General features: G+C 42.5%; 3 protein-coding genes and 1 long non-coding RNA gene across 12 annotated transcripts; 2 read left to right on the top strand and 2 right to left on the bottom strand.

The window, feature by feature from the left end:
* Positions 1-3720, bottom strand: LOC127392954 (urotensin-2-like). The gene is made up of 4 exons (XM_051637483.1): positions 3544-3720; positions 1317-1427; positions 706-749; positions 1-117 (listed from the first exon to the last, which is right to left on the bottom strand). The coding sequence occupies exons 1-4, from the start codon at positions 3647-3649 to the stop codon at positions 1-3; spliced, it is 378 nt and encodes a 125-aa protein (XP_051493443.1). The 5' UTR covers positions 3650-3720.
* On the top strand, positions 1398-14437 carry LOC127392955 (uncharacterized). Its single transcript, XR_007891376.1, has 2 exons — positions 1398-1460; positions 5827-14437. It is a non-coding gene; the product is annotated as an uncharacterized LOC127392955 (long non-coding RNA).
* TNFRSF9 (TNF receptor superfamily member 9) lies at positions 12542-16406 on the bottom strand. Of its 7 annotated transcripts, none has more exons than XM_051637472.1 (8): positions 16106-16405; positions 15906-16022; positions 15507-15637; positions 15159-15225; positions 14923-15059; positions 14765-14819; positions 14569-14658; positions 12542-13856 (listed from the first exon to the last, which is right to left on the bottom strand). In XM_051637472.1, the coding sequence occupies exons 1-8, from the start codon at positions 16218-16220 to the stop codon at positions 13732-13734; spliced, it is 837 nt and encodes a 278-aa protein (XP_051493432.1). In that variant the 5' UTR covers positions 16221-16405; the 3' UTR covers positions 12542-13731. The 7 variants fall into 7 exon arrangements, with proteins under 7 accessions (XP_051493432.1, XP_051493434.1, XP_051493437.1 ...); XM_051637474.1 differs by having other exon boundaries at positions 15500-15637; positions 16106-16404; XM_051637477.1 differs by lacking the exon at positions 14569-14658 and having other exon boundaries at positions 15500-15637; positions 16106-16406.
* PARK7 (Parkinsonism associated deglycase) lies at positions 15920-24678 on the top strand. 3 transcript variants are annotated; one of them, XM_051637481.1, is made up of 7 exons: positions 15920-16018; positions 19180-19315; positions 19921-20022; positions 20673-20732; positions 21572-21641; positions 23247-23333; positions 24218-24678. In XM_051637481.1, the coding sequence occupies exons 2-7, from the start codon at positions 19226-19228 to the stop codon at positions 24376-24378; spliced, it is 570 nt and encodes a 189-aa protein (XP_051493441.1). In that variant the 5' UTR covers positions 15920-16018; positions 19180-19225; the 3' UTR covers positions 24379-24678. The 3 variants fall into 3 exon arrangements, with proteins under 3 accessions (XP_051493441.1, XP_051493442.1, XP_051493440.1); XM_051637482.1 differs by lacking the exon at positions 15920-16018 and adding an exon at positions 17041-17195; XM_051637480.1 differs by lacking the exon at positions 15920-16018 and adding an exon at positions 17215-17498.
* Positions 24679-26640: the final 1962 nt, after the last annotated feature.

Here is a 26640-nt window from a genome sequence, read left to right as displayed (position 1 = left end):
TTACACACAGTATTTCCAGAAGCACTCAGAAAGATTCCCACGTTTCTTGTACCGTTTCTTGTCCCTGGTCAAGAAGCGGCCCAGCAAAGCAATTCGAGGTTGATTTCCATACAAAGTCTGCAGTCAAACAGCATTAAGAGGTTACTGTTGGATAGCTTATGTTCCCAGTGGGAATATATTCTCTCCACTGCCTCAGCTGAGCCCCCAGCCCTCTGATCTGGGGGAAGGAGAGGCAGCTGTCTGGTGTGCCCTCTGATTTAGATGACACACTAAAACTAGTCCCTGTATTCTGCCTTTATATTTAATTCTGCACGCAAGTGAACAGGAATTACATTCTCCATTTATCTAATGGTTCATAACAAATCTGATAATAGTGTGTAGCCTATGCTGTAGCAGGGAGGGGAAAGGAAATGCAGCCAATACTGGATAATATACTGGCCTGGCCTGGTGAAGCTGGAAATTTGCCTTTATTTAGAAAGCTGGTTTTCTGGAGAAAAAAAAAGTGAGGTAGATTATTATTTTTTTTTTCTCCCCAGATTATTTAACTGCTAAGTGATTCCACCTTCACAAGCACTGAGGCATACTTTAGTCTGTAATGTTTACAAAGTCTGTGGATCTTAAGTGATAGTTCAGTAACAATTCAACATAGTTTAAAATGCGAAGTTATATTTTATTTGTTTCAGTGACAGATGGTAATTTACTTACCTCTTTGATACTTTCCCCTGAGTTGTAGCTGCTGGGGCTGAGACCTGGTAGAGGGGAGACGTAATGAAATGTTTTACCGTTTAGAATTTTGACCCTACAGGAGTCATTCTTGTGTGTCATAATGCTAAAGCTGGCAGAAGTCTTGACCTGGAATATTCAGAGGACGAGGCAAAAAACACCGTCTTGCTGCAGCATGGCCAGTTCTTGTGACACACAGTTCCAGCAGGGACCGCTCATCTGTTATGTCCATTGCTCCCCAAACCGTGTACTGCTATTGATTCTGCACTTTCTGCAAGTGTTGATGTTTTTTAAGAGACTGTGCCATTTGGTTTTGTCTGCCAGCTCCTTCTAGGCCAATCTTTGTCTTGCCCTGGTTTTGCTATATGAGGTTTTGCTAAATTCATTTGGAGACTTTCTTAGCTAGTGTTGAGCTGCAAGCATGGCTGCTCAGCAGGTTCCCCCAGGGTCCCAGTTCACTAAAGGACAGCTTTCTGTTTCCTACTCATCATGTTTTATTTCAATAATACCCAGGAGTTGGGGTACAGTATCTGTGGAAGCTGGACGTGCAAACCTTGGGCGCTCTCCTGTAAATTGCTGTGGCAAATCCTCACCTGCTTTGTTGTCTTCAGGCAGTGTGCCCAAGAGCTCTGGCAGAAATGGAAGCAGAGAAGTGCTTCCTAGGCTGCCCAGCCGTTCCAGATTTAATCTCAACTCTTCATCAACTGCAAATGGAAGATGACAGAAACAAGCATAAGGTAAGAGGCTTTTGCTTTGTATCCCCAATTCAATCTGTCTCGGATGATTTCTGAATTCAGAAATCATCCATCCTCATTTAATTAATATAATTTGGCATAGTTGGGTTGGTTATTTTCCCTTCCAAAGCTTTGAGAGAAGATAACCTTCCTGATGTTAATCTTGGATTCTAGTTTATCTGACCGATCTTTCTTTAAGAAAGTTTTTTTACCAACAGCAGCTGCTTCCATTGCTTGGGAACTAACAGCCTAATCCTTCTGGTACCCAGCAGTAGAACACTCAGACTTGGATATAATTTTTAAATTTTTTTTAGTCCATTTCTTTACCAACTAGTTCCTATGCTGGAGCTTCTCTATGCATAAAGACAAAACTTCCAGTTTGGGGCCTATTAACCTGTGCAGTTTCCCAACTATTAAATGCAATAAAATGGGAGGAAGGACAGGAATAAATACAGGAAATTTTAAAACATATTTTGGCAACTATGCTGCTCAGTGCATTTCAATCATCTCTGTCATTTAATGTGCATGCCAGGACAGATATTATTACTTTTTCTGAAACAGCAGATTGCTGATACCTGATGGAATTAGAATTCCATAACTAGCCAGTGCCCCTGGCTGGTTGCCTGCAGGAGCCCATAGTGGTGCAATGCTTGAGGTAGATTGAACTTGTAATTTGAGCAGTAAATTTCATCTTTTCTAATATATAGCAGACATTCAACACTGTGGGCAATGAGAGGGTGCTATTATCAAACTCCCATGTTGTACATGAATATAATATTGTTGTTGCACTTTGAGATGATACTGTGGAGTTTAGTTGCTCTTATCTGCAGGGATGGGTGCGACTGTATAGTTCCTCAATAGAGAATATAGGAGAAAATAAACTACTGAAAGTAATCCCCTGACATTTAAAAAACTGGGGCCAAGATCAAGAACTTGAAGACCTTGGACATCCACATCGTTGTTTGTTCACTGTACAAAAGGACAATTGCAAAGGGACAGTGGGGATTTCAGTACAAGACTGTGAATAAGAATATTTTAACTTCCCTGTGCTATGTGGAGGCAATTTGTATCACTAGCCTTGTATTATTTTTCAGTGCAGTGTTAGCAGGTAAATTGCTTTGACATTAAAAAAACAACAAAAAAAAACCCCACAAACCAAAACCAACCCTCTGTAATACAGATTTCAACTTCTGTCTTACCCAGCCTAGAGACTCTTTATATTGGAAAGGAAGATTTAATAAGCCTAATGGATGTCTTCAAACAAATGCAGCAATTGTTAGAGCTAGCTTGTTCACCCTGTGATGTGATAGATGTTATCCATACTGAGTCACAGTTGTCTGTAATGCAAGTTACATAGCAGAAAGCTTGAGAAGATTTCCAAAGCAACCTAGGCACTACTGATACCTACGAACCAGCACAACAGCTGTTGCACCTGCAAAGCAGGTAAGAACAGCCAATTTTTAATAGTCAGCTTTATGCAATATCTTTGGTTTTGATTTGCCATAATTTCAAACTTTGAGGACAGCTTTTTCAAGCAAGGATTTATTCTTTCACTGGACTGAATGGAATCTGCATTAGTGCAAACAAATAGCATGCTCAATACATTGCTGTTTTTATAGTAGAAGACAGACTTTCCTGTTCTTGATCTAAGTAGGACTGCATTAATCTTTGCAGTAGCTCTCTCTCTTTTTAAATACAGCTTCAGTTAAACACAGCTCATTTTAAAGTGTAGGGAGAGGAGAGACTGTACAGAGAGGTTTCTTTAAATGACGAAGTTCATACTAAGGCTGCTTCAAAGATACCCGCTGTATATGCCAGCTCACATTCAGTACTAGAAGGCTCAGCTACCTTTGTCCCTGAATCCCAAAGCAGCAGGAAGAAGTATTTATGGCACCAAACCTTCCCAGTTTACAAGACTAGCACCCCCTGATGATGTCACTTGTGCTGCCGGTGTTTTGAAGACATCCCTGCTTTTCCCACAGCAGATCAGCGCAGATGGAGGGCTCTTGGAAAGCACACCTGCTTCTTCTCTGGTTTTACTGCTCCAACCCCTGCTTTGTGACCATTAAAATCAAGAGACTCTTACCTGGGAGTTGATAAGACTTCTCACTGGTGTTGATGATAGGGAGAGATGAGAGACGACAGGAAAAGCTGATAATGATGAGACAGCAGAATAACAGCCTGTGCATCATTGCTGTGTTGAATATATTTTGTCTTTGTCTAACCCTGTAACTCAGAACTCCTGTCTGACTGTTGAGCCTCTGCTCCCAGTTTCACCCGTTATATAGCTGCTCATGACCTCATAAATAGCATCATGTTCTCGCCCCCTTGAAAAAAAACAACAATGAATTTATTGGCCATTGATTCTAAATGGAAACCACTTTGCATTGATGTAATTTTTCAAGGTAACAGTTCATAGACAATAAATTTACTGTCTTACAGCTTGGTGAGCTTGGTGTACAAAATGGATATTATATCAAACCAAGCACAGTAAAGTTTATAAATCTGGCATTAAAAAAAAAGTAACTTCCAGTTATAAATCATGAGCTAACAAAAGGGTCAGATGGTTGAAATGACCAGGGCAATAAGACAGCTGATTTATGAGCCTTAGCAGGCTTGACGCAAAGCATCTGATATGAAATGCACTTTTTTTTTCCTCTTGTGAGATGGATGGATGTGTTGTGTTGTATTTGGGGTACTTGTGCCAGAAAAAGTAAAAGAGAAGGGGAGTTAAAACATCTAGTTAATTTACAAAAAGAACTTTAGGGGAGTTTAATTTTTCTTTTTTTCCTTGTATCATTTCACGTCAATTTATTTAAGAAGACTTAATCCAATGTTGCCCTAGAGAATTGTCTTGGCAGAGAAGGTACAGCTTCCATCTGGAGACTTACTTGGTACATATAAACCACTTTGGTTGATATTAAACACAGGTACCTCAGTAGACTAGGGAGACCCTTTTCCATTTCACTTATCTTCCATTTCCCTCAGTTGGAACTCACTACTTAATTCTGCGTGTGCTAGCTAGCGTTCTTCCCTGTTTGCCTTTTACTAAATGCTGACACAGTAGTTGCTGTATGTAGTCTCATAACTTTAGTCTTTATTTCCCTCCATCTAGCATGTTTTGTCTTCTCTCCTTATAATTTCATTTTTCATATCCAAGAGCAAGGACTGACTGAACTGGTCCCTTATCTTGGTTCTCTATGAAGCATCATATCGAACTGCATATAGCCTTGAAAATAAAAAAAGTTTATGACAATTTAATTTTCTTTAGGTGGTGAGAAGATTATGCCTGTTCAGGCTCATAATAAGTTGAGGCTTGGTAACTTCCTTTCCTGCCTCTTTAACCAAATGTTTGTGCCTTTTAAGTGCTCTTCAAAATACTGTAAAATCCAACTAATGTTACTAAAGTTCTTTCCCTATGCTGAATTTTGTAGAAAGTTGCAAAAGGAGTGAATTTATCTGCTTCCTTTTTTCTTTATTAACATTTCCCGTTGAAGATTATTTTTTATATTATAAATTCTGTGGCTTATAGGACTAATTTCAAATTAGCTATGTCAGTCATATAGAACACCTGTATTTCTACTGCAGCTCTAATTCAAGGAGAGCATGCCCCACAGATGCATTATTTACAGGTTGTCCAGGAAAGCTATGGACTCTGTGTATCACAGAATGGTTGAAGTTGGATGGCACCTCTGGAAATCATCTAGTCTAGCCCTCCTGCCACTCAAAGTAGGGTCAGCCAGAGCAGTTTGTTTAGAGGTGTTTCCAGTTAGATTTTAATAGCTTCAAGGATGGAACGGGACAGAATTTAAAAACTAATCTTGACAAATCCCTGAGCATCCCCATACAAGTTCAGATGCTTTGAATGCAGAGGGTGGGTTATGGGAGAGGTGGGAGATGACCTTCAGAGTCCTTTCAGCCTAAACTTTTCTGTCGTCCTGTGTGTACAGAGAGGTCTAGTACTGATTTATAGAACACATGCTGCAGGTGTCTGACTGCAAATGCTGTTTCTCTGGACTTCTCTCTGCTGAAAGGAATGGATATGACAAAAAAATTTCTCTGCAGAATTAACCTTACACATTTTATATGCATCTTTACCTGTGCTTCCCTACAAGAGAATTAAGTAGGTAGAGAGGAATTCTCTCTCCTCATCTGAGTCATGCAACTCTTCGTTCCAAAACTGCAGACAGTGATTAGGTCTGATTTGATGCATGATCTCACTATTGGTGCTGGATGCGCTGTACAAATGCTTCTCCTTCAGTGAGTTATCAATGACAATGGTATTATCAATATTCTCTCTGAGCATCCTCCAAGGAAAGCTAATGAAGCACTCTTCACAAGCAACTTACGTCCTTTGTCTTCTCTCAAGGAAGACTCGGCCTCTTGGAGCCATCGTGAAGTGCGTCATGTGGAAGTTGGGCAACTTGCCTGCAGCTTATTGCCTTTGCTCAGATTTGCAGTTGTCACTTAGACACTCCTCTACCAAAATGTCAAAGGCATTTTCCTGAGGGGACAGTGGACACATCATCATTCAAAGCAAGAAAACAGCTCATCTGAAACAAAAGTACAAACCCCTGAATACATGGGTGAGAGAAGTAAATGTGAATTGCACTTTGAAAACTTGAAAATTTACTTGAAAGAAACTGTCCTAATATTTATCAAAACGACTATTTTGTGGGGGAACTTTTTAAAGTTCTTATCTATGCTAACAGGTTCTTCCATTTAAAGTAACAGGGCGGCAGTAGTCCAGATAAATTACTGAGCAAACTCTAAATAATAACTGTTAAGTAAGGTAAGGATGTTATCCTATCATAAAATATTATCCTTAATTGTCAGAAGAAACAACTATTCTTGGTTTTAAATGATGACTTGTGAAGAATAAGTTGCTAATTGAGTCAAGAAAACTTAAAAAAAACCAAACAAAAACCCCAACTAAAAACAGCCTCCAAAATTATCAACCTTCTGACTAAGAGACTAAGGATGACATCTAATCTATAATGCAAAAGTTTTTTCCCCTGTTTAAAAGTGCTTTATAACTAAATGTGAGTAGTTGTTTTAGTCAAGTATTGTGACATTTGCGAAAAGCAGGAATTTCAGAGAAGACATGATTTTGCAGTAGCGTTTGTATGAGGGACTTTTTCTTAGGATATAGCTTTTGGTGTCACTTCTTGGCTTGAATTTAATTTACATGAAGAGAGGCATGCAATAGAATCTTTTTGTATTGACACTGCAATTGCAGATGAGCTGCTTATTATATAAATGTCCAGATCTTTCTTGAATTTTACTAGAATTTTTAACTACTTAACTTTGACATCTTCTTTCAGTGAGTTATACGTGTTGGCTGGTGAGAGAGGAAAAATATTTGTAGTGTTATTTACTTCACTGCTAGGGTCTAGCTTATTGTTTAGGGGCTTGGGGGTTTTTGCTTTTGCTTTGTTGTCACTGCTGGTTTAGCAGATACATGTCCTCATTAACACCTAAGAACTTAACTTTAAATTTCTAATTTTAGCTAATTGTTCAGCTTCGTAGCATGATTATTAGATCTATTTTGCATACTGAAATTGCTGCATTATGAGACCATATGTGCAATAAGGGTTTTTTTTCTACTTGCATTGCCTTACATACTCTGTATTTTAAGGTGTACTGAAAATAGCCTGTTGGTAGACTCAGTTGATCAAAGGAGAAAACTGATCTTAACTGAGGCACTTGCAGTTAATTTCCTGTTTTGAAAATGCTGCTTCTTCCCACTGTGTGCAGGCTCTAATGTAGCTCGTGTGGTATATGTTCTGTTTAACCAGTTAGCAGTATATTGTATATTTGGGTATGCACAGCAGTATTTCTGTCTTCTGATGTTCTCTCGAACTTACATAACATCTCTCAGAGGTTCTGACCTAGGTTTTCTGTGGTGGGCTGAAGGTGCATAGGTATGTGTGGTTAACTGAACACATAGCTATGCATAAATGAAGATGGCAGGTCCATAGGCCTTTTCTGAAGATATTTTACTTTGCTACAGAATTGGCAAGCAGTCTAGGAGCTCTCGAGTGCAGGATCACAGCTGCCAAAATACTGCTTCTTTGTAGTATAGTTTCCACCAGTTTTGGAGGAAAAAAACCTCTTGATTTTTTGCCCTATTGGGTGGCACACTGTAGTCTGGATATATTCTACAAGTGAAGCTTGACAAACTGGTCCTTAATTCACTGTCCTCTCAGCTCTACAGAATTAGTAAACTGAAGCTGTTTGCCATGGAGGAAAGTAAGTCTGGCATGACTGGAGCTTGGAAATACAGCACACTGATATCTTATGGGAACCAGATTCTGGATAATGCAGCCCCACACAGGGGAGGAGAGACCAGATCTTGAAATAAGGTTTCTTCCACAAAAAACGTAATGGAACTAACTATGCAATTACAGTTTATTTTTTAAACTGAAATTATGAGAGCAGACGGTATAAGGAAAGACAGGAACACGTGTAGCAAGAATGGAACTTTCTTCCACTCTCCCAAGGTATTCCAACTAATCTGTTAAATGCTAATAGGAAATTAAGATCTGGACAAAAGCAGAATAAAAACTTGCATATCTCATTTTTCTGGTCAGCATACTGCACAGAAAGGAGTGCAAAGCAGCTTTGTTGAGAGGCATAGGCTGTTAGTCAGTGTCTCTCCATATGTACACTCTAATTTTATCAGTCCTAGCTATAGAACAAGCTGGAGACTTGGGCTCTTTTTCTTTGGAGGCGCACATCTGCTTCTGCAGCAGTACAAGTTTCCAGTTCAAGCTGCTTTGTTGCAGAGAAGTCTGTTGTTACGCATTTTCAAGGCAAAGTACTGGATTTCTACTGACCTTCCAAATAATCCAGAGTAATCCAAATCAGCTCTGATCCTAGACACAGTGCACCAATCCTTTCCTCCCTGGTGCGGGGAGCATGAAGAGAGAACTGTTGAGAAAAGAAATGGGATAGGTTAATACATTTTCTTATCTGGTTTTCTGAACAGATTAACTTTTGGGTGGCTGTATTTTTTAACAGCTAGCCAGTGTGCCTCGACTAGTAACAGGTACTGTGCTTTTTCAGAGTACGTTTCAAAGGAAAGAAACCTGCCCTGCTGGTCCCTCGGTGGGTTGGAGGTTGCTGGTGACAGGAGATGGCGCTGAGAAACCTCGTGAAAGGGCTGGAGCGGCACTGGGGGAAAACCTGCCGTGGGGTTAGGCTTAGGGCATCCAAAAGATCACTAAACAGGGGAAAAGTAACTGGGGGGTGTTGGTTTTGATTGTTTGTTGTGTTTTCCATTTTTCTCATCTGAAAAAGGTTTTAGTTCTCTGCCCTTCTTGTGCACATAAACCTTTATCAGCCAAAGAACTCTCTTGCCTTTTGGGAAGAATGATTAAAGTAAGGTCAAGGGGCTTTTCCTCTGGAGGAGGTGTTCCTTAGAGATCACTTTTTTCCTGAGTAGCTTCACTGATAGGAGTCAGCATCACTGTTGGTATTGGAACTGCATCAGAAGCTGGGTCTACTGAAGAACACCGCAACAATTCTGTGGATCAAAGTAAAGCAGACAGGTCAGGACAGAGTCTTCACTCTTGAATGATTTTGCATGAAGAGTCGTTTGATCTGCTCTGCTTTCTTGTTTATATGACCATCTTCTTCCTTGTCCTAATGCCTGTGCTGTCTTGGCATTTCTAGAAGCAGTCAGGGCTTCTCCTCATGTTAGGAAGCTTGGAAGATCTGCCCTTGTTACCTCATTTAACTCTCTGAAACTGCAGCTAAAGCGTTTTGTGCAGGATTTTGACCTTCATGGGGCTTCTATGTGGCAATCACTTTGTTTGCCCTTCCTTGCTCCTTGTTCCATCCCTCGTACCAGTTTACCTTTCTTCTCCCTTTCTGCTTGTGCTCTGTTACGTTCCTGGCACTGTTCCTCTGCCTGAGCTTTTAGAGGGATAGTTTGGGTCCCGTTTCCACCTCAGCACAGGGCTATGGAGAGGGGGCAGAGAGTGACTGGCTGCAGAGCCACAGGGTGACTGCTGTGGTAGTTTTGCATCTATAGTGGGGATGGAACAAAGGGAATTTTGTCAGAGGTGTCCTTATGCTTTGCTTTATTTTTCTGTCCAGTTTTTTTGATGTACACCTGTTCTTCCTGTTTTTACCATAGGGACTTAGGATTACTTATCACTAATATCCACAGCTGATATTAGAGGACAAGTTTCAGGTAGTTATGTAGAAGTTCAGTGTGTGGGCAGGAGCCACTGTCTAATTAAAGAGGTATCCTAATAATCATTGGCATTTAACTGTCCTACTTAGCGTAGGCAGTAAATGAATGGCTCACAAAAGCACACTTTAATTTTTTACTGTGCTTTCCAAGTGCATAATCCCCTTAATCCTTCACTACTTGGAGTTTTTGTGTTAATTAAATGGAACCTCTGCAAGCTCGGTGATTCACATTTCAGGACAAATACGTGCACTTAACAGGGGGAAAGTTGGCATAGATCTCACTGAGCAACTTGAGGTTTAAAGCAGTTCTTTCAAGGTTATTTTGTAAATTAATATATGTTTCTTGGCAGTCAGCCATATAGAATCTTCCCTTCGCTGCTGAAGAGATTGATTCCCCATTATCACATAATTCCTGCTACAAGTGTTAACTGATTTTCTCTGTGATGACTGACTTTCTGACTGAGCTTGACTAAAGAGGAAAGCTGACCCCAGGGATGGAAGTGATCAACAGGAGCAGGAATTAATGGAGGTGAAGGAAGCAGATACCAGATCTTTGTCTTCTGATCTGGCAATTGACTGTTTCTTTCTACACTGGAACTAAGTAATGGGAGAAAAATCCTCTTTCCTGCAAAAGTTCCCAAGGCAGATTCACAATATAAGAGAGTTCTGAAGAGTAGTCAGTATGTAGCCTGGCACTCCTCTTCCTTTGCTGCATATGTATTTTTTATGAGTAAGGCTTGTAACAGACAGGACCAGCTGGTTACTTCTGAGCAGGATTTGCAGAAGAGAGATGGAAATAAGAAAAATTCACCTGTGCATTTTAAGCTTATGGTTTCCATGCTTGGCAGAGTGGGATTAGGACGTATATCACAAGGAAAGGTTATTGTATCTATTGTGCTTGTTCTAGCACAGTCCTGCCTTTTCTCTTCATGGTCTTGCTGCCAGTTGCATACCTCCTTTCTTCTAAAATGCAGAACAACCCTCTGGTTAAGAAGAACACTCATATTGCAGAAGGTGAAGGATATGTAAGACCAGGAGAGGAAATGCTGCACATCTTTGCAAAGAACAACCCTCAAACTGGTCCTTTATGTTCCTGCTCTGGTTCTATCCATTTCTCCACTAGTCCTTGTGACAATCCTCCTTCCTTAAGCTGGAGAGGGGGATGAGGTATTTCTGGCTGTAACAGGTCATCTATATTGTTGGCCTCCTCAGCTGAGGAAGTGGGTTGCTTTACAAAGCCTAGAGCATGCCTGTAGTATCCCATTCCAGTTCTTATTTACAGTGAGGGAAATGATGGTATCCAACAGTCTTTTTTGTGCCAGTTCCAAGGACAGAAGGGTGCTCAGCCACCTGCTCCTGATGCACAGCTAACACACAACCTGTGGGATGGAGAACTTCCTTTGACAGACTGAAGAAAGCAATGGATGAAGGAAGGCTTGTTCGTAGCTGGGCGAGGAACTGGGGTAATACTTCGTGATAGAATAAGACTATCTATAATAGTGAAACTTACCTTGACTTTTTATCACCTGTTTAGAAGGTAAATGGAGTGTTACCAGTTGCCTGTTTGGATACTATTTCCTAATTGTTAAGTCTCCTCAGAGTGGACCATCTCCTGTGGAGGTTTTTGCATCATTAGTGTTAGTATCAGAATGATTGTCAGAGAAGACTGTGCTTCTGTCCTATGAAGGATCTGACAGAAACACTGAAAATAAGAAACAACATTCTGCTTTTTAAAAAATTACACAGTATTTATGTTTGAGAGGAGCTATTGAAGTTTCAGAGTCTCTGTCATCCAGAGGTATCCAATACAGAAACACAAGCATGCCTGTAGAAGAGAGGGAGGTGAGGGCCAGAAAACCTTTTGCTACAAACCTTTTGCTTTCCTTTGCCACACAACTCTTGCAAGAAATGATGAAGCCAATGATGAAGCCAAGACATGTGACAAATACAATTTTAATTACTGTGCCAGGAAATGGTGCTGGTTCTGGAAGCAATAAAAAAGCAGCAGGTTCCCCTGCTTAAACTTAACTTTAAAGAGGATTTGTCTCCTTTTTCCATGCCTTCAGAATTCCGCCTGACATCACCTAGGCCTCCACGTAGTCTGGCTAAGAGGATACTTTCTGACTTCCAAGAAAAACAAGTGGAAATGCAAAAAGCTTGCATCTGGCCTTTTACCTCATCCTCAGCCACCTGGGCTGCTTGAGAGTTGTCATGGCATTCCCAGTTTCTCTTTGCTTGCTACATAATAAATTAAAACAGACTGTGGAGAAACAAGACATTCACAGAAAGCAGACAACACTTAGAGCTCAAATAGTTAGAAGGACTAATCTGCTGCATGATCTGGTAAGTTTCTTCAGGTATTAATCTGTATGCTCAATAAAAGCTCCCTGTGAAGCCAGGATACATATAATCTATGAATTATTTGTCATCACCAAAAAATACTTGTTTTGCACAGCCCTGGTTCTGAACTATGGACAGTCAGGCTTTGCTCCTCTTTTTTCAGTAAGTAGATTTACTTCTGCTTCAAGTACAGAGAAGGAAAATAAGGGTTTTGCACTGTCTTCAGAGTATTTCAGATTATATGTAGAATGCACTAACAAAATGTAAAATTCCAGCTGATACCTCTTTTTTTCCCCAAGGAGAAAATGCCAGTTTTGAGTTTTTACAGAATGTGTACATTAATTCTCATACCTTGTGTGGAATAGAAACTAATCACAAGCAGAGCTATTCTATTTTTATTGTCCACTGGTGCAAAGTTCACGCTCTGACTTACAGACTGCTGGCTTTTCATGTGTTCTGTTCACCTCTTTAAGTTTGTGAACTTGATGTAATAGTCACTTAGTTCTTGTGGCTGAAAGTACTAATGGAGAAGAGACTTGGGGTAGGGATAAAAAGATTTATTTAAGCACACTTCACATTTCAGGCTTCAGTATGACATGTTTTCTCACATACTGTTTTATATTTGCTTGTATACAGGTTTATCAAATTATGGTTTGGTGAAAACAATCTGCTGTCATTCTTCCAACACAAGAACAGCATTCTCTTAAGTTGAAATCACAAAGGGGGGGAAATCACCTTTTACATGACATATTTTTTAAATAACATTTACTGAAGAAAAGGTTAAAAACCATGTTCCAAATGCCATGACTCAAACATGCATTTTCTTTTTTTCTCTTTAAGACCAAAGTAACAGTAATTTATCAAAGAGAAAGATACAGTGTGTTGTTAAAACCTTTCCAACCTCAGTTACAAAAATAGTACCAGAAACGTGTCACATCTGCATATATCACGTCTGCAACTTACTTAGTCTAAGTCACCTAAAAGATCAAAGTTGAATGATGCAGGACTGAAGGTGGTGCAGTCCAGCTGCACAGTAACATCTATTTCTAAGATCAAGTCAACCACAGCTTTTCTCAGTGTTTCCACTGCCTCTTAAGCCAGTCAGTGTAATACAACAACAGATCCAAGCTACTAAGAAGTTCTTTGCAGCTCCAGATTTTTATGGCTTCCTCTCTCCTACATGTAAAGTGTGCAGTGGTCAGGTCAGGTATCTGGTTCTAGGGTTGATGGGAGCTGAAATAAGGTCTATCTGTACTGGCACATGAAACCCAAGACTTGGGTTTGAGCCAAAGTTTAGGAGGAGCTGCAGCTCTAGATTCAAAAGGCTGGCTGGTATTGGTAACAGAGACCACAAGCGTCACATGGGACTTTGTGCTACAGATCTCTTTCTTTAGCATCAAATGCTTTCAGACTGCATGTAAATTATAGCTTAGACACCATTTTTAAGAGAGACCAGAAAGCCTTCTGCCCTTCCATTACTGCTTTTAAGTGCAGTACTTCTTTATATATCTAGACCAAGTACCACTTGTTAGAAATATGATTCTTAGTTCTAGAGAAATAAAATCAGCAAACTAGATTTTTTTTATTTATTTATATTTTGTTAAGAGATGGAAAAAGGTGCACTTTTTCCTCAGTGGCACAGATGCTGAGATTCTCTCTATTTATGTGAACAGGTGGTTCTTCTGTGTTCCAAAAGGAAATTCAAATGTGGTTGACCTTGACAGTCCAATTCCTAGTTCACCAGAAGATCTCTGAATTCTGTGGATTTGCCACAATCCTGATATTCACCTTGTTCTTCCTCAGGAAAACGGCAGCTGCAGGCATCTTCCTGAATTGAGTCTTGAGGTGTGGCATGCACTAAAGAAAAATAGCAGATGTTTACTTTCTGTTGTATTTATTCAGCCACCTTATTTCCCCCTTCCTCAGTCACAAGTGCAGGAAGTCAGCAATAAAAAATATTCCAAATGATTCAGTAATGTGGAATTATTTCTTTACAGCATATACCCCTGATAAAACTAGTTTATCATACTTGTTAAGATTTTTTTTGAGCAATGCTGTTGTCTCCTGAATTAAGAATTATACAGAAGATCAAGGAAAGGGGTCCTTATCTCTAGGAAAAGGGACAGGGAGAGAGAGAGAGAGAGAAACCCAAACAAAAATCCCAACTGTAAACTATGTTGGATGTAATTCCACCTCATCTTTGTGCTGAACATTTTGAGCTTCCCTTGGGCAGTGCTGGATTCTGGCTGCTAAGGATGACCCTTGGAAGTAATAAATGAACTGACCCTTAACCAGACCAGCAAGCCTTAGCTGAGCTTTTTCACCTCCCACATACACTTCATTTCTATGGATATGCATGCACTTAACCTGCAATGTTGACAGAATGCCCACAGGTAATTGCTTTCTGCAATAAAAATTCCCAAACTGTTTTCCTTTCAGTTGTTGTTTCTGACTTACAAGACCAAAAAATGAAACTATCTGCAACCATCTTTGAAAGATACTTAAAAACCTGGATTCCTGATTTCTGTCTATTTTCAAAAAGAAAAATTGAAGAGTCCATGTATCTTACTTTTCTTGAAGACTGCATGTAGTTTCTTTTTCTGCCAGATACTGAAGCATATGCACAAAGGCAGCAGAAACACTATGCACAGCAGCCCAGCTGCAGTAAGAGAAATTCTGATAACATCCGTCTGGAGCTTGTTCCCTAGGAAGCAAACATTCTCTAAGAAATGTTACACAGCAAAATTTTACTGCCCTTGAATTACCTGACAACTTTGTCTCCAAATCTGCTTCTGGGTAAGTCTGCAACACTGGAAATGGCTAGAAGAAAGGCCTCTTTAAATGGTGAGTGATTGAACTACAGTATATTTCAAAGCATGTCACAGTTCTATAGCTCTGTAAGCAATATTATACAATGACTCACCTGGCACAGTGATAGAAAATGGAATGGCAGGAGACACAGTAGATGGGGTAGTGACTGAAGTGGGATTATCTGAAGCGTGTTTGCAAATGACATCTTTTGCTGCAGTTCCAGACTCCAGAACTTGGTTCGCAGAACATCTGAAAGACATTTAAAGCAAATCAGGAAAACCTAAACAAAAAACAAAGAAAGATAATACAGTCAACTGTAATAGCTGTAGCATTTTTTAGATTACTTACTTTGTCCAGTTCTTACAGGAACCATTGGGCTGACTGTTAAAAGTTCCATAGTGGCAAGTCTGACAACCTTCAACAGACAAGGACAGGTAAATTTGCACAAGATGAGCATGTAAAACAGCATATGAAATGTTATTTTTGCCTGCTTGTAGCTGGTGCACGATTTGAGCTGCAGCAGGGCTCAGAGTTCGGTGGGTTTGTCTGCTGCTAGTGCTCACTCCATGCATTCAGCAGCAGTGGCAGCTTCAATTTTGCGTGGTTCGTACTCCCGAGGTTTCCGTGCCGTGGGGCACGTCGGGCAGTGAGTGCGGGAGGTTTGATCTGGTGGGGATGGGTGACCTTACCCCTCACCGTGTGCTCCTGGCCCACGCCGCAGCTTTGCTCGCAGTGGGAGCAGCCGTCGCCGCTGCAGCGATACCCCTCCTTGCACGTGCATTCAGCATCGCTTTTTGAGGAGCACTCTTTTAAATACGTGAATATTCCTGGAATGTGGAAGGGAGATTTAGGTTAGGTGCAGCCCCAGGCACAGCCGGTGCAGTGCAGCAGAGGCTCAAGGACTTTGCTTTAACAAAAGAGGCTGGGGGGTTAGGGTGGCCCGTGGCGTTATTGTTCAAAGCACCATTTTCACTCGCAGCGCCGTGACGAGAAAACGCGCGATGATTCCCCCCATGGAGGTGAGAGGGGCCGTAAGGAGCTGCCGTGTCCCGCCCGGCCCCGCTGCCCCGCCCAGCCCTGCCGCTGTCTCTGTACCTTGGCACGTTCGACAGAGCTTGCAGCGGCTGCGTCCAGCCGCGCTGGAGAAGGTGCCAGCCGGGCACTGCCGACACTCCGCGCCCCGCCTGCAGCCTGCGCTTACCACGAAGGTACCTGTGGGCCGAGACAGAAGGTGGTTGCTGCGGGACGGCGCCCGACGCCCTCCGCCTCGCGCCCCAGCCCGGCCCAGCCCTCACCCGCCGGGCAGTCGGCACGGCAGGGCAAGGCGGCCGCGGGCCCCGGGCCCAGCGCCAGGGCCAGCAGCGCCGCCGGCAGGAGCGCCCGGGCCGCCCGCGCTGCTGCCGCTCCCATGGGGTCGGTGCGCGGGCTCAGTGTGCGCGGGGCGGCGGGCGCTGGCCCTTAGGGCCGCCCCCGGAGGCCCCGGCTGCGTCAACCCCGGGGGCGGCGGGGAAAACCCCGGCCCGACGGGATTTTCCGGCCCCCCCAGCGCGACCCCCGCCTTTGCCGGGCAGCGCCCGCAGCTCTCTCGGCACTGCTGGGCAGCGCCGGCCGCTCCTCACCGGGGGCTTCCCGGTGAGTCCCGCGCGGAATCCCCGCGGTGGCCTGGCGGTCCGGGCCGCTGCCCCAAAAGGTGAGGGAACCCCCAGCCGCGGGAGCAAGAAGGACGGACCGCGCTGGCGAGCCTGCACGCGCCTCCGCCGCCTGCGGGGGGGCTGTGTCAAACCGGCGGGGCACGCGCTGACCCCGCAGAGCGGGCGCGGCGGCGGCGCGCGGGGACAGCTGCCGCGCGGGGGCGGGGCCCGGCCGGGAAGTCCCGCCCCCTGCGGGTCCCCGCGGCCGGTCCCTGCCGCCTTCACGCGCGCGCGGGGCTGCGCGCCGTGTCGGTCCCGTGCCGTGTTCCCCGGGACAGCCCGGGATACGCAGGGCGGGTCTGTGCCGACCAGCCTGTCAGGGCGCTGCGCGGTCCAGCATGGGCAGCACGCTAAGAGCCGCCCCGTGCCGGGAGCAGAGCTCCCGAAGCCCGCACCAGGTCCGGGAGGGCCCTTCCCTGGGGCTGCTCTCCTGTCACGTGGCCTGGCCTTGAGCTGCTCCTCCAGAGCCCTCCTGAGCGCGTCACCTGGCAACCAAGCCGTGACTGCCCGCACCGCACGTAGCGGAGTTACACGGCAGGGCTGCCCGCGGCGCTGCGGGCACTTTCACCAGCTCCGCCCTTCACAGCGCTGACCGTTCTCGTTAGCTCGCGCTGCAGGGACGCCTCGCGCACGCGCTGCCGTAGGTCCGTAGCGCGTCACGGGGAGGGCGCGCAGAGCCGCGCGCCCGGCTGAGGTGAGTCACGCGCTGCGCTGGGCCCCGCGGGGCGGGGGCGGCGGGCCCGGGGGTTGCGCCGCCGCTTGTGCCGCCTCAGCTCTGGCTCGGCCTGGCAGCCCCGCGGGCAGCCCGCTGGCTTGTCTGCCGTGGCCGAGTCTCCCCGTGTCTGCTCTCCGTGCGGTCCCAGGCTCGCAGCCTCGCCCGGGGCCTGCTCCGGACTCCTGAAGCCCTTGTTGTGTCGAATGGTGCCGTGTCCCGAAATAAACACGCGAACGTGTAGGATTGCCCGAGCTGGTGACCCGTAACACTGGCTTCTGGAAGGTAGCAGTTTGGTCGGGCGTTGGAGGGTGTAATTCGTTTAAAGCTTTCCTAGTGTTTCTTGTTCAGCCACTTGCCAGTATTCACCATCCGGAGAAACGTGCAGATACGTACGTAGCGGATTGTGTTCGGCTTAATAATTTGGAGCAGCCTGTGTGGATACTGGTACTGAGAAGCATATGGAAGATTTGTGTACCATGCATAGATAGCTTGTTAATGAAGCAGCTGTTACGTCTGTATTAGCCTGGTTCTGTCCTCTCAGAAAACCGTCTCACCCTGCTAGCATTGACAGTGTGACAGCTATTTACATCTGCACTTCCATAAAGAACAGTGACACAGGAACGTGTCAGTGCATTATGATAAATGTCTAAGGACAGCATGCCTGTTTGCATCTAAAGAACTAATGGAAGAGGAATACAAACTATGATACAGAGTATTCTTACGCAATAAAAAGCAAATGCAGTACTTCTGTATTGTGTCTATTCAGGTAGTCTGTTGCTAGTCAGTCAAATTCATACAGAAGTTAATTTTGTACAATCAAGGTGTACCTTTAAGACATGCAATTAAGAAGCTCCAAGTTGTTCTGAAGTTACTGCTAATACCTTTGATTTGAGTGTACTTGTGCAGTTGGCCCTGCATTTGACAGTATATAAAGCTGCCCTAAAAATAGGATTTGACACACTGAATTAGCCTGTTTGGGCAAGTTCTGCATGCTGCAGGACATTTCAGTGTATGTTACTGTGCTCTAATGAGGCTAACAGCAGGGAGCGAGCCTGAAAATAGATGAAGCAGAATGAGGGAATGGTTTTCTTTTGGGTAGGCGACTAAACATGGATCTCATTTTTTTAAGAGTTCCCAGGTGCTACATGCATTTCGGGATAGAAGGTCCCTACACAGGAAAAAATGTCACATCTCAGAGTGGATGACCTGTGAAATCCTTTCTCACACCACAGATGCTTTCACAGACTTCTATCAGACCAGTATGAGTTAGTGTATATTTTATATGATGTAGTTACATTAACCTAACCTTCAAATGGAAATTTGGCCATTCACCTCAAAAATAAAAAGTATCAAGCCTGGTTTGTTCCATTTGCTAATTCTGTGGTCTGCTCCCCCATCACACATGTGCACACACATTTCTCCCCCACAAAATTGTGAAATACCCAGAAAATCTAGTTGCAGAGGCTCTGATTGAGTCATTATAGTCACAGGAAACTCTTCATGAAGCATGCTGTGTGGAAACTGAACACCAGACATGAGGTCAAAGCTCATACAAGCGCTTATAAATGCTGACCCGGGGAAGAGTCAGTAGTCTGGGTATGAATGAGGGCGTGCAAACTGGAAACCAGTCTGCCACCCACCTTGAGCTCTTCTTTCTGGCAAATTCAAGTCATGTAGAAGTCTTGATTAGGCCAATCTACTTCCTCTTCTGGTGCTAATGTGCTGTGCCTCCCACTGCTGAATGTTGTAGTCCCTTAATATCATCATGCATTCTTTGTAAAAAGCTCTTTAGTTAAACGGTATTGCTGTGAATATTAATTGGACCTGGTGAACAATTTTGAGGTGGCTTAAATGAAATAAAATGCAAAAATGCAAATTGCTTACTGTTAAGCTTCGCTGTTAGGAAGGATATGTACTAGAGGATTTGCCATTTAGCCACATTGTCTCTTTCTTACCCCCTCAGCCCCTTCTTTCACAGCCAGCTCACCTAAAAGCAACCCCTCAGGATAATGGCCTCGAAAAGAGCATTGGTGATTCTGGCAAAAGGGGCAGAGGAAATGGAAACTGTAATCCCCACTGATGTTATGAGAAGAGCTGGGGTGAGTATGCAGACAAGGAAATATGTTTTTGTGAGTGCTTGGTCAAAGAATAATCTATGAGTTGTTCATTGTGAGGAGTTCAAGGTATAGTCTGTTGTATGAAGTGAAAATTTACCTGTTAGCACATATTTGTGCCATGCCCCAAATAAGCACATGTGACAACTGACATTTGTGCAAAATATAAACTTTTAAAATACAAGCCTGATGTAGACTAGAGCGGGTGTCTCAAGTACATCTTAGACTGTCAGAAAAATGCAGGTACTCCTGTGCAGAGTAACAGGACATGCTTGTTTTGGGTGGGGTCTGAGCAGCTCCGTACCTTACAGCTCGTGACATTAGGTAGCTTTTCTTGAGATGCTTTTAAAATTCTGATATCAACTAGAGTTCTGCCTAGTAAGATTCCTCATGCAGTTTGTTACTTTTGCAGCTGTAGAGGTGCACAGTATTGTAACCTGATTAGGTACAAAAATAAGACTTTAAATAAATACACCAATTTCATGTTTATAGAAACTACTTTTCTCATTCTCTGTACTGCTTAAGAACTAACATATAAGAAAAATGGCCTATATTCTTGGATTGTAATGATGGGTATGTTCTTCTGTTAGATTAAGGTGACTGTTGCAGGCCTAACAGGAAAAGAACCAGTGCAGTGCAGTCGAGATGTCTTCATTTGTCCTGATGCCAGTCTTGAAGATGCCAGAAAAGAGGTTGGTCATCACCCTGATCTGATACAATGGCAAATAAAGGTTTCTCACAGTTTCAGAGGTGAATTTTGGAATCCTGTGATTCCTTTAGAAATATGTTGCATGTTATGTTAGCTTTGTGCATAGTGAATCACAGAACTGCACGTCCCGCATAATCAGTGTTGTCCTGCTTATGAAGCATACTAGGATCAGGCAGATTTCTTAATTCTGCAGAGTTACTTGTTTTTGTAAAGCATCATAAAGCTTTATTTTGTATGTTAGTTGGCTCAGCAAAATACCCTAATTTGGAACAACTCAAAAGTTCTGATGGGAAGCTAAACAGTGCTGTCATTAGACCTGAACTTTAAGGTTGGAGCAAAACCACTTGTCCTTACAGTGCAAGAATTGACATAGTATAAACAGCAGTTCTTAAGTGCACTAGACGTGTTAGTTCTGTGACAGACTTTATCAATAATAGGCTCTTCCTGGGATAGGAAACAGTATTTTATTCTATAATTTGAGCTAGTTCTCTGATTTTAAAGTGTTGTTCAGTGGAAAAAAAAATGGTAGATACCTTTGCTTCTCACACAACTCAGCTGTAGTGATATTAAAACAGTGTAATGTACATACCACCCTCTGTTCAGCAGAACAATTTTCATCTTTTGCTTGTTTAGGGGCCTTACGATGTCGTGGTTCTGCCTGGGGGTAACCTTGGAGCTCAGAACTTGTCAGAGGTAAAGTTTTGGTATCTTAAAGTTTCATGGGCATTCTCATGCGTAGAGGGTGGTTCACACTTTGTCAGTAGTCCTGCAAATTCGGTTCAGCATCCAAAAATACTAATTCATTCAGGAAATAAAACTAGTTGTTAGGTGTCTCAAGCCTTTTTGTGAATGTATAGGTGGGACAACTGGGTAAATTCTTGGGACTCGAGTACCTAGTTAAGCTGAATATAAAGCACAGAGTGCTCTGTATTGTGGGAAAATACCTGTTTTATTGTATGAAGACTGAACAGTTGCAAATTAAGATTTAATTCCATTAAATATAAAACACACTGAGCCCACAGAGCATTCTGTCACTGGTGCAAAGCTGTTGTAGTGGTGGTATAAATATCTTGTGGAAGTCAGGCGAACAAAAAAGTAGATCTATCAGGTAGGATGGTATGACACAGTCTGTAAGCCCTGAAATATGATACAAATATCCTATTTAAATCTTAAGAATGATAGAAACTGTCTAGAGGTCTCTAGAGGTTTCATGGGCACTCTTTCCTATTTGTCTTGTGAAGTGTTCAAACAACAACTTTCTGTGGCAATGGATTAACCAGCTTTTGTGTGGGCCAGGTACTTCCTTGCTCTTCCTTCTGATTTCCTTGCTCTTTCCCTGTGGGACAAGAATTTATTTGTTTCAGTTTTTCTCCTTAGTGTTTTCATTGTGCTGTGTCTTGAGGCAGGATGGAGAGTTGTCAGCTGGTTTTCTATGTAAAACTTGTTTATTGGTTTGCAGTAGAAAAATATTTCAACCGTGCTTCAAATAATCAACCCCAAACAATGACTTGTGATTTGGTTTCTTCATACAGTCTTCTGCTGTGAAAGACATTTTGAAGGACCAGGAAAGCAGAAAAGGCCTGATTGCTGCTATATGTGCAGGTGGGTTGACAAGACGTCTTGCTTTGTAAAGCATTTGGATATTTTGAAGGGTCATGCAGTTTCCTGTCTTAGAAATCTGTATTGCTGTAATGTAGTAGCAGGGATTTGTTTTTAATTTGAATTGTTTATAAATTTAATAGCAGAAGACTCTCTAAAATACTGTGAACGTTTATCCTGTGAGTTCTGCTTGGTATCCAGTTCTTTCCAATCAGTTTTGTTACTGTCTTTAAAATAAAACGTGAAGGCAATGTGCTGGGATTTTTTTTACAAAATATTTGGTTATTCTGGTGATCTTTCCGTGAGGACACAGAGCTGGCAGAAGATCATTGCTATAAATTTATCTCACATCTCATCTCCTGCCCTTTAGCTTCAGATGGAAGGCTGTAAATACAGAATTACAGACTCACCCTTCCTCGTATGAGTGGTAGTAAGATTGAGTTACTCTGAGGAGAGGGCTGTCTGCACAGCTAGGTATCCAGTTCATTCCTTTGTAAGACTTGTATGTAAAAACCAAGATGAACAATTGGCAATACTCCCCAACTGAACCGAGAGACTGACATAGGTACCTGTATCTGAGAATGAGAGTGGCAGTAAGTGTATGAAAGACAGTTTAACGGAGCGTGATTGTGGACTGTGGGTTTTTTTGTAGTTTTGTTGTTTTTTTTCTGGTACATTGCTGTGGTTTTCTTATGCTTTCATTCTTCAGTTAGGTTATTATGCATACAGAGTTGTGAACGTTTTTTAACTTGGCAGTGGTAGTCTTCTGTATCTCTTGCAGAACAATTGCAAATTCATGGTTGCTCAATTAATGCCTTTGCTTCTAAGCAGGGCAGTTCTTTTATTTAGGTACAGTGCTTCTTAGAGCTGATTACTCTGAGCTGATTACTGAACACAAGGTTATTTCCTAGACCAGATTTGAAACAAATCAAATGTACAGAAATGAAACTCATAGTAGGCAAATCCTGCCTTCTGGGTTTTTTTTTTAATTTCCGCGAGGATTTTCTGTCAGATGACCTAAGACTTCTTGATAGAAACTCCTTCCTCAATTCAGGCTAAGGAGGAAGTACGAAAAGAGAAAGACTTTTAAAATTAAAAACTTAGCAGTTAGCCCATGATCTGTCCAAAATATTGCTTGGCACACAATTAAAACATGTAAAGGCTCACTCAAATGAAGTTTTATCTGTCAAGTCTCTAAATTCAAGGGTTAACAAAGTCATAAAGTAATTGTACCTAGTTAATGTTCAGATTGAAATACAGACTTTTCGTTACTTAATGTCAAGCAGATTCAAATAAAATATATTATCTAAAGCGGAATGACCATTGTTCTCAATGCCTTCAGAGGCAGCACAGTAATTGGTAGGACAGCTGCATGAACCAGGTGTTCGCTTTTCTTCATCTGTTTCTCTGCACAGGGTGTTTTGTGTAATAGAATGGGAGGGATTGTACAGCTGTGGTCTTTTTCAGCCTTTTTGCTTCAGAGATAGACCTGGCATCAGTTTTATAAAAAGTAGTCTGTCCACAGTGAGCTCTGGCCCCTTGAGGGTGTCCTTAAAAGTGCTTGTAGCAGAAAACAGTTCCTTACTGGTACAACTGGTGTCCTTACAGGTCCTACTGCCCTTCTGGCACATGGTATAGGGTTTGGAAGCAAAGTGACAACACATCCTTTGGCCAAAGAGAAAATGATGAATGGAGGTATGTAACAACTTCTCTAAGTTTCTCTCTAAACCCTTCTCAGAATTACTTTTTTTTTAGCTGAAGCAGTGATTTAAAGAAAGAAAACAACTTTTGTGTCTTATATTGTATCTCCTTAATTTCCTTAATGCTTTCCTGAATGTAATGAAAATGCAACTGAATATGCTAAGACTGTATTCTAAGTCTCTTTAACCTGAAAATACAGGGCTGTATTAACATTCTCATCCCTGGGGAAAATAACGCTGCTGCGGTAGTGCTAGGAGCACTTTTTCCCTTATCCTCTTGAGGTTGAGCCATCTCTTGCCTTCTTTTTGGTTCTTTGGATGAGAGGTTCCAACAGCAAACCCCAGCAGCACCTTTCCTGCTCTCCCATGAGTACTGCTTTGGTGCTGTGAGCACCTGGTGGGTCAGTGATTGTCATTCTGTGAACATTAATGAGTCTGAAAGTGAGCAGGAGATGGCAGGTTTCCTCTAGTTTCCTCTGCATGCATTTGGGAAAGTTGTGATCGGCACACAAGAGCAGTCTGACTTCCAAAAGTAGCCTCATGGGAACTGACAGGTAGAGCAGGCGCTTCTTGATGAGCTTGTAGAATCAGAGGGGTATTCCTCTGCCACCTGAAAAAGCTGCCAGAGCTCCCTGTGGGCCCTTTTCCTCCCTGGGTGCTCCAGGCCGTGATGAGCTGCTTGATTCCCGAAGGCCAGGAGTGTGGAGCCCAAGGTGGGCTGGGCCCAGATGGGTGGCTGGGGTGCCTTCTGTGGAGCCACTGCTCCTCAGCTGCTGCAGCCTGCAGGCAGCAGTGCCCTGTGGCAGGCAGGTCTGCTCTGCAGCAGCTGTGAGCACCGTGCTGGAGACTGACCCTCTTTCTGTTGTGTGTCCCCCCAAGCACACTACTGCTACTCCGAGAGCCGTGTGGAGAAAGATGGGAACATCCTCACCAGCCGCGGCCCTGGTACCAGCTTTGAATTTGGGTTGGCCATTGTTGAAACGCTGATGGGGAAGGAAGTGGCTGAACAGGTGAAGGCACCTCTGATACTGAAAGACTGAAATTCTGGTATGGGCCAGGGAGTAGGACAATTTTAGATGGAGAGTCTTGTCCTTTGTAGAATAACTGTAAGATGCACTGCTGTAAATACAATTTAATTGTGGGTATAATTAGCAACTGTACTTACCTAAACTGGGATATCTTACAAACCATTGGTCTTTATTTCCAGAAAAAGATCCTGTTAGCAAAAATCTTCATCATGAAAAAGCTGCCAGCATCTAGTAATCTTAGTTAGCTCTTGGATGCCGTTTAGAAATCACATGGGAAAATGTTTGCTGAGTAAATAAAATGAGGCAACTCTGCTTGTTTGTTGTTTCTTTGTGTGTTTTCTCCCAACTCAGACCTATTAAACCTTTTTACCACCATGGCTAGCAATGCACTATTCCAAACAACTTCTGCCTAGAATCTCACACAGTCCTTCTTAAGTATGAGCTGAAATGAGAAGAAGCTCAAACACTGGAACAAGCTCTCTAAAGAAGTGGTCATGGCCCCAAGCCTATCAGAGTTCAGAAAGTGTTTGTGCAATGCTCTCAGATACAGGGTTTAACTTTTAAGTTGCCTTGTGCAGAGTTAGGAGTTGGACTTGACCCTGGTGGGTCTCTTCCAACTCAGAATATTCTGTGACAAAAATTATTGAAGTTGTAACTTGGAATTCGTTAAATCAGTATTTAGTTTCCTGAGTGAAAATGAGGCCAGTAACTACTTCTAAGACAGCACAGAATTAAATTAAAACTAGGAATATTCTTAACCTTGTCAAGTACCTTAGAGTTGTCCATGATACCACTGGAATTCATCTTCTACCTTAAATGATTGAAGATCCATTAAGCTGTTTATCTAATAATCAGCATAAAGCAGGAAGTTGGGACCTGGTAGCTTACCCCAGGTAGCAGTGCTTGCTTCTGCTTACTGTAAATTGGAACTTGATACAAGCCTGGCTTAAGTGAGCATATGTCAGTTTAGAAGAGTTGCTGGACAGGTCTGTGGTGGAAGTGGTGGAATTGTATCCTCATGAGAATTAAGAATTCGGGATCGATTTTTGTCATTGCTACCTTTCTTCTACTAAATAACTCTGCTCTAGCTCTGTCAGCAATCGCACAAGAAGGCACCTCACTGGACTCTCATTACCACAGCATCTGAAGACTTGGTTCTGCACACATCTGAGTTTACTGCCTGAACTTCGGAAAATTACTGCATAGATGCCTTTATGATTGCATATTTTAATGGGAAACAAGCTCATTCTCAATTACTGCATTTTAGTAATGAAATACATAGATACTTTTGCACACTTACAATTAAGAAATGTCTCTATGTTGTTAGTATCTTCTGGAAGAACTGCTTTAGCTGTAAGCTCTGTTTCTAATTTGTTTAGGAAATCTTTCATATGCTTCTCTAGCTTTTAAATATGCTCGAGATACGCAGAAAGTTGTAATCTATATAAGATTGGACGTGTTTGTTCATTAAACCTGCACGTCTAACTGGTATTGCCATGCAAATGAAAACCGAATGACAGAAAGATTCTTTGTCCTGGAATCTGGAATAATCACTTGGTTTGTAAATGGGTATGGTTCAGAATACAGGAAAAGCTATGTGTTCCTGGGCTGTAGTCCTGCTTTATAGCATTAGGAGGAAAAAAATTCCATGCTTGTGTTGTATTTAGGCTTCCTGAAATCTTTTATTATAAGGCACTAATGAAGTGGTCAGAAATTTAATTATACATTTTTATTTTTTTATTCTAAGGGTGAGAGAGTTCCGCTTACAGAAATGAGGTATTCAGTGTGTACATTTAGGCTTTCCCACTCCAATTAAAGTAGTAATAGGAAAGCACTCAGTAAAATGAGCTTGGAGCCCATTAGTGTATCTGGTTAACTTGCAAATTCTTTCATTGCATTCAGCAAAAAGGACTTGTTTAATGAGCTATAGTAATGCTGATTGCATCACACTTTCCTTCTTAAAGCTGACCCTGTTCTCAACCTTTTACATTGCAGATGTCCAGCAAATCTGAATTTACATAGGTTCTGTTTCTGCCAAAGTGTCATTAGCTCTCAGTCTTTACAATAGGGGAGGTGTATGAACTAAGATTAGGCTAATTTTCCTCTTAGGGGGAAGTATTAAGAAGGAGTTTGCTGATTTGAGGAAAAAAAAATACCTTCCAATTTGTGAAAATGGTTTTTTCTCCATAATTTTTTTAATACAGAGGTTTTCTAGCAGTTACCTATCTCTTTTCATAGAATCTTCTTCATCTGCAGCTGAAAGATGAAATTAGG

This window comes from Apus apus, chromosome 20, assembly GCF_020740795.1.
Source record: "Apus apus isolate bApuApu2 chromosome 20, bApuApu2.pri.cur, whole genome shotgun sequence".
Taxonomy (NCBI): Eukaryota; Metazoa; Chordata; class Aves; order Apodiformes; family Apodidae; genus Apus; species Apus apus.
The sequence above is the reverse complement of the archived record's forward strand: the minus strand, read 5'-3'. Positions and strand labels throughout refer to the sequence as shown.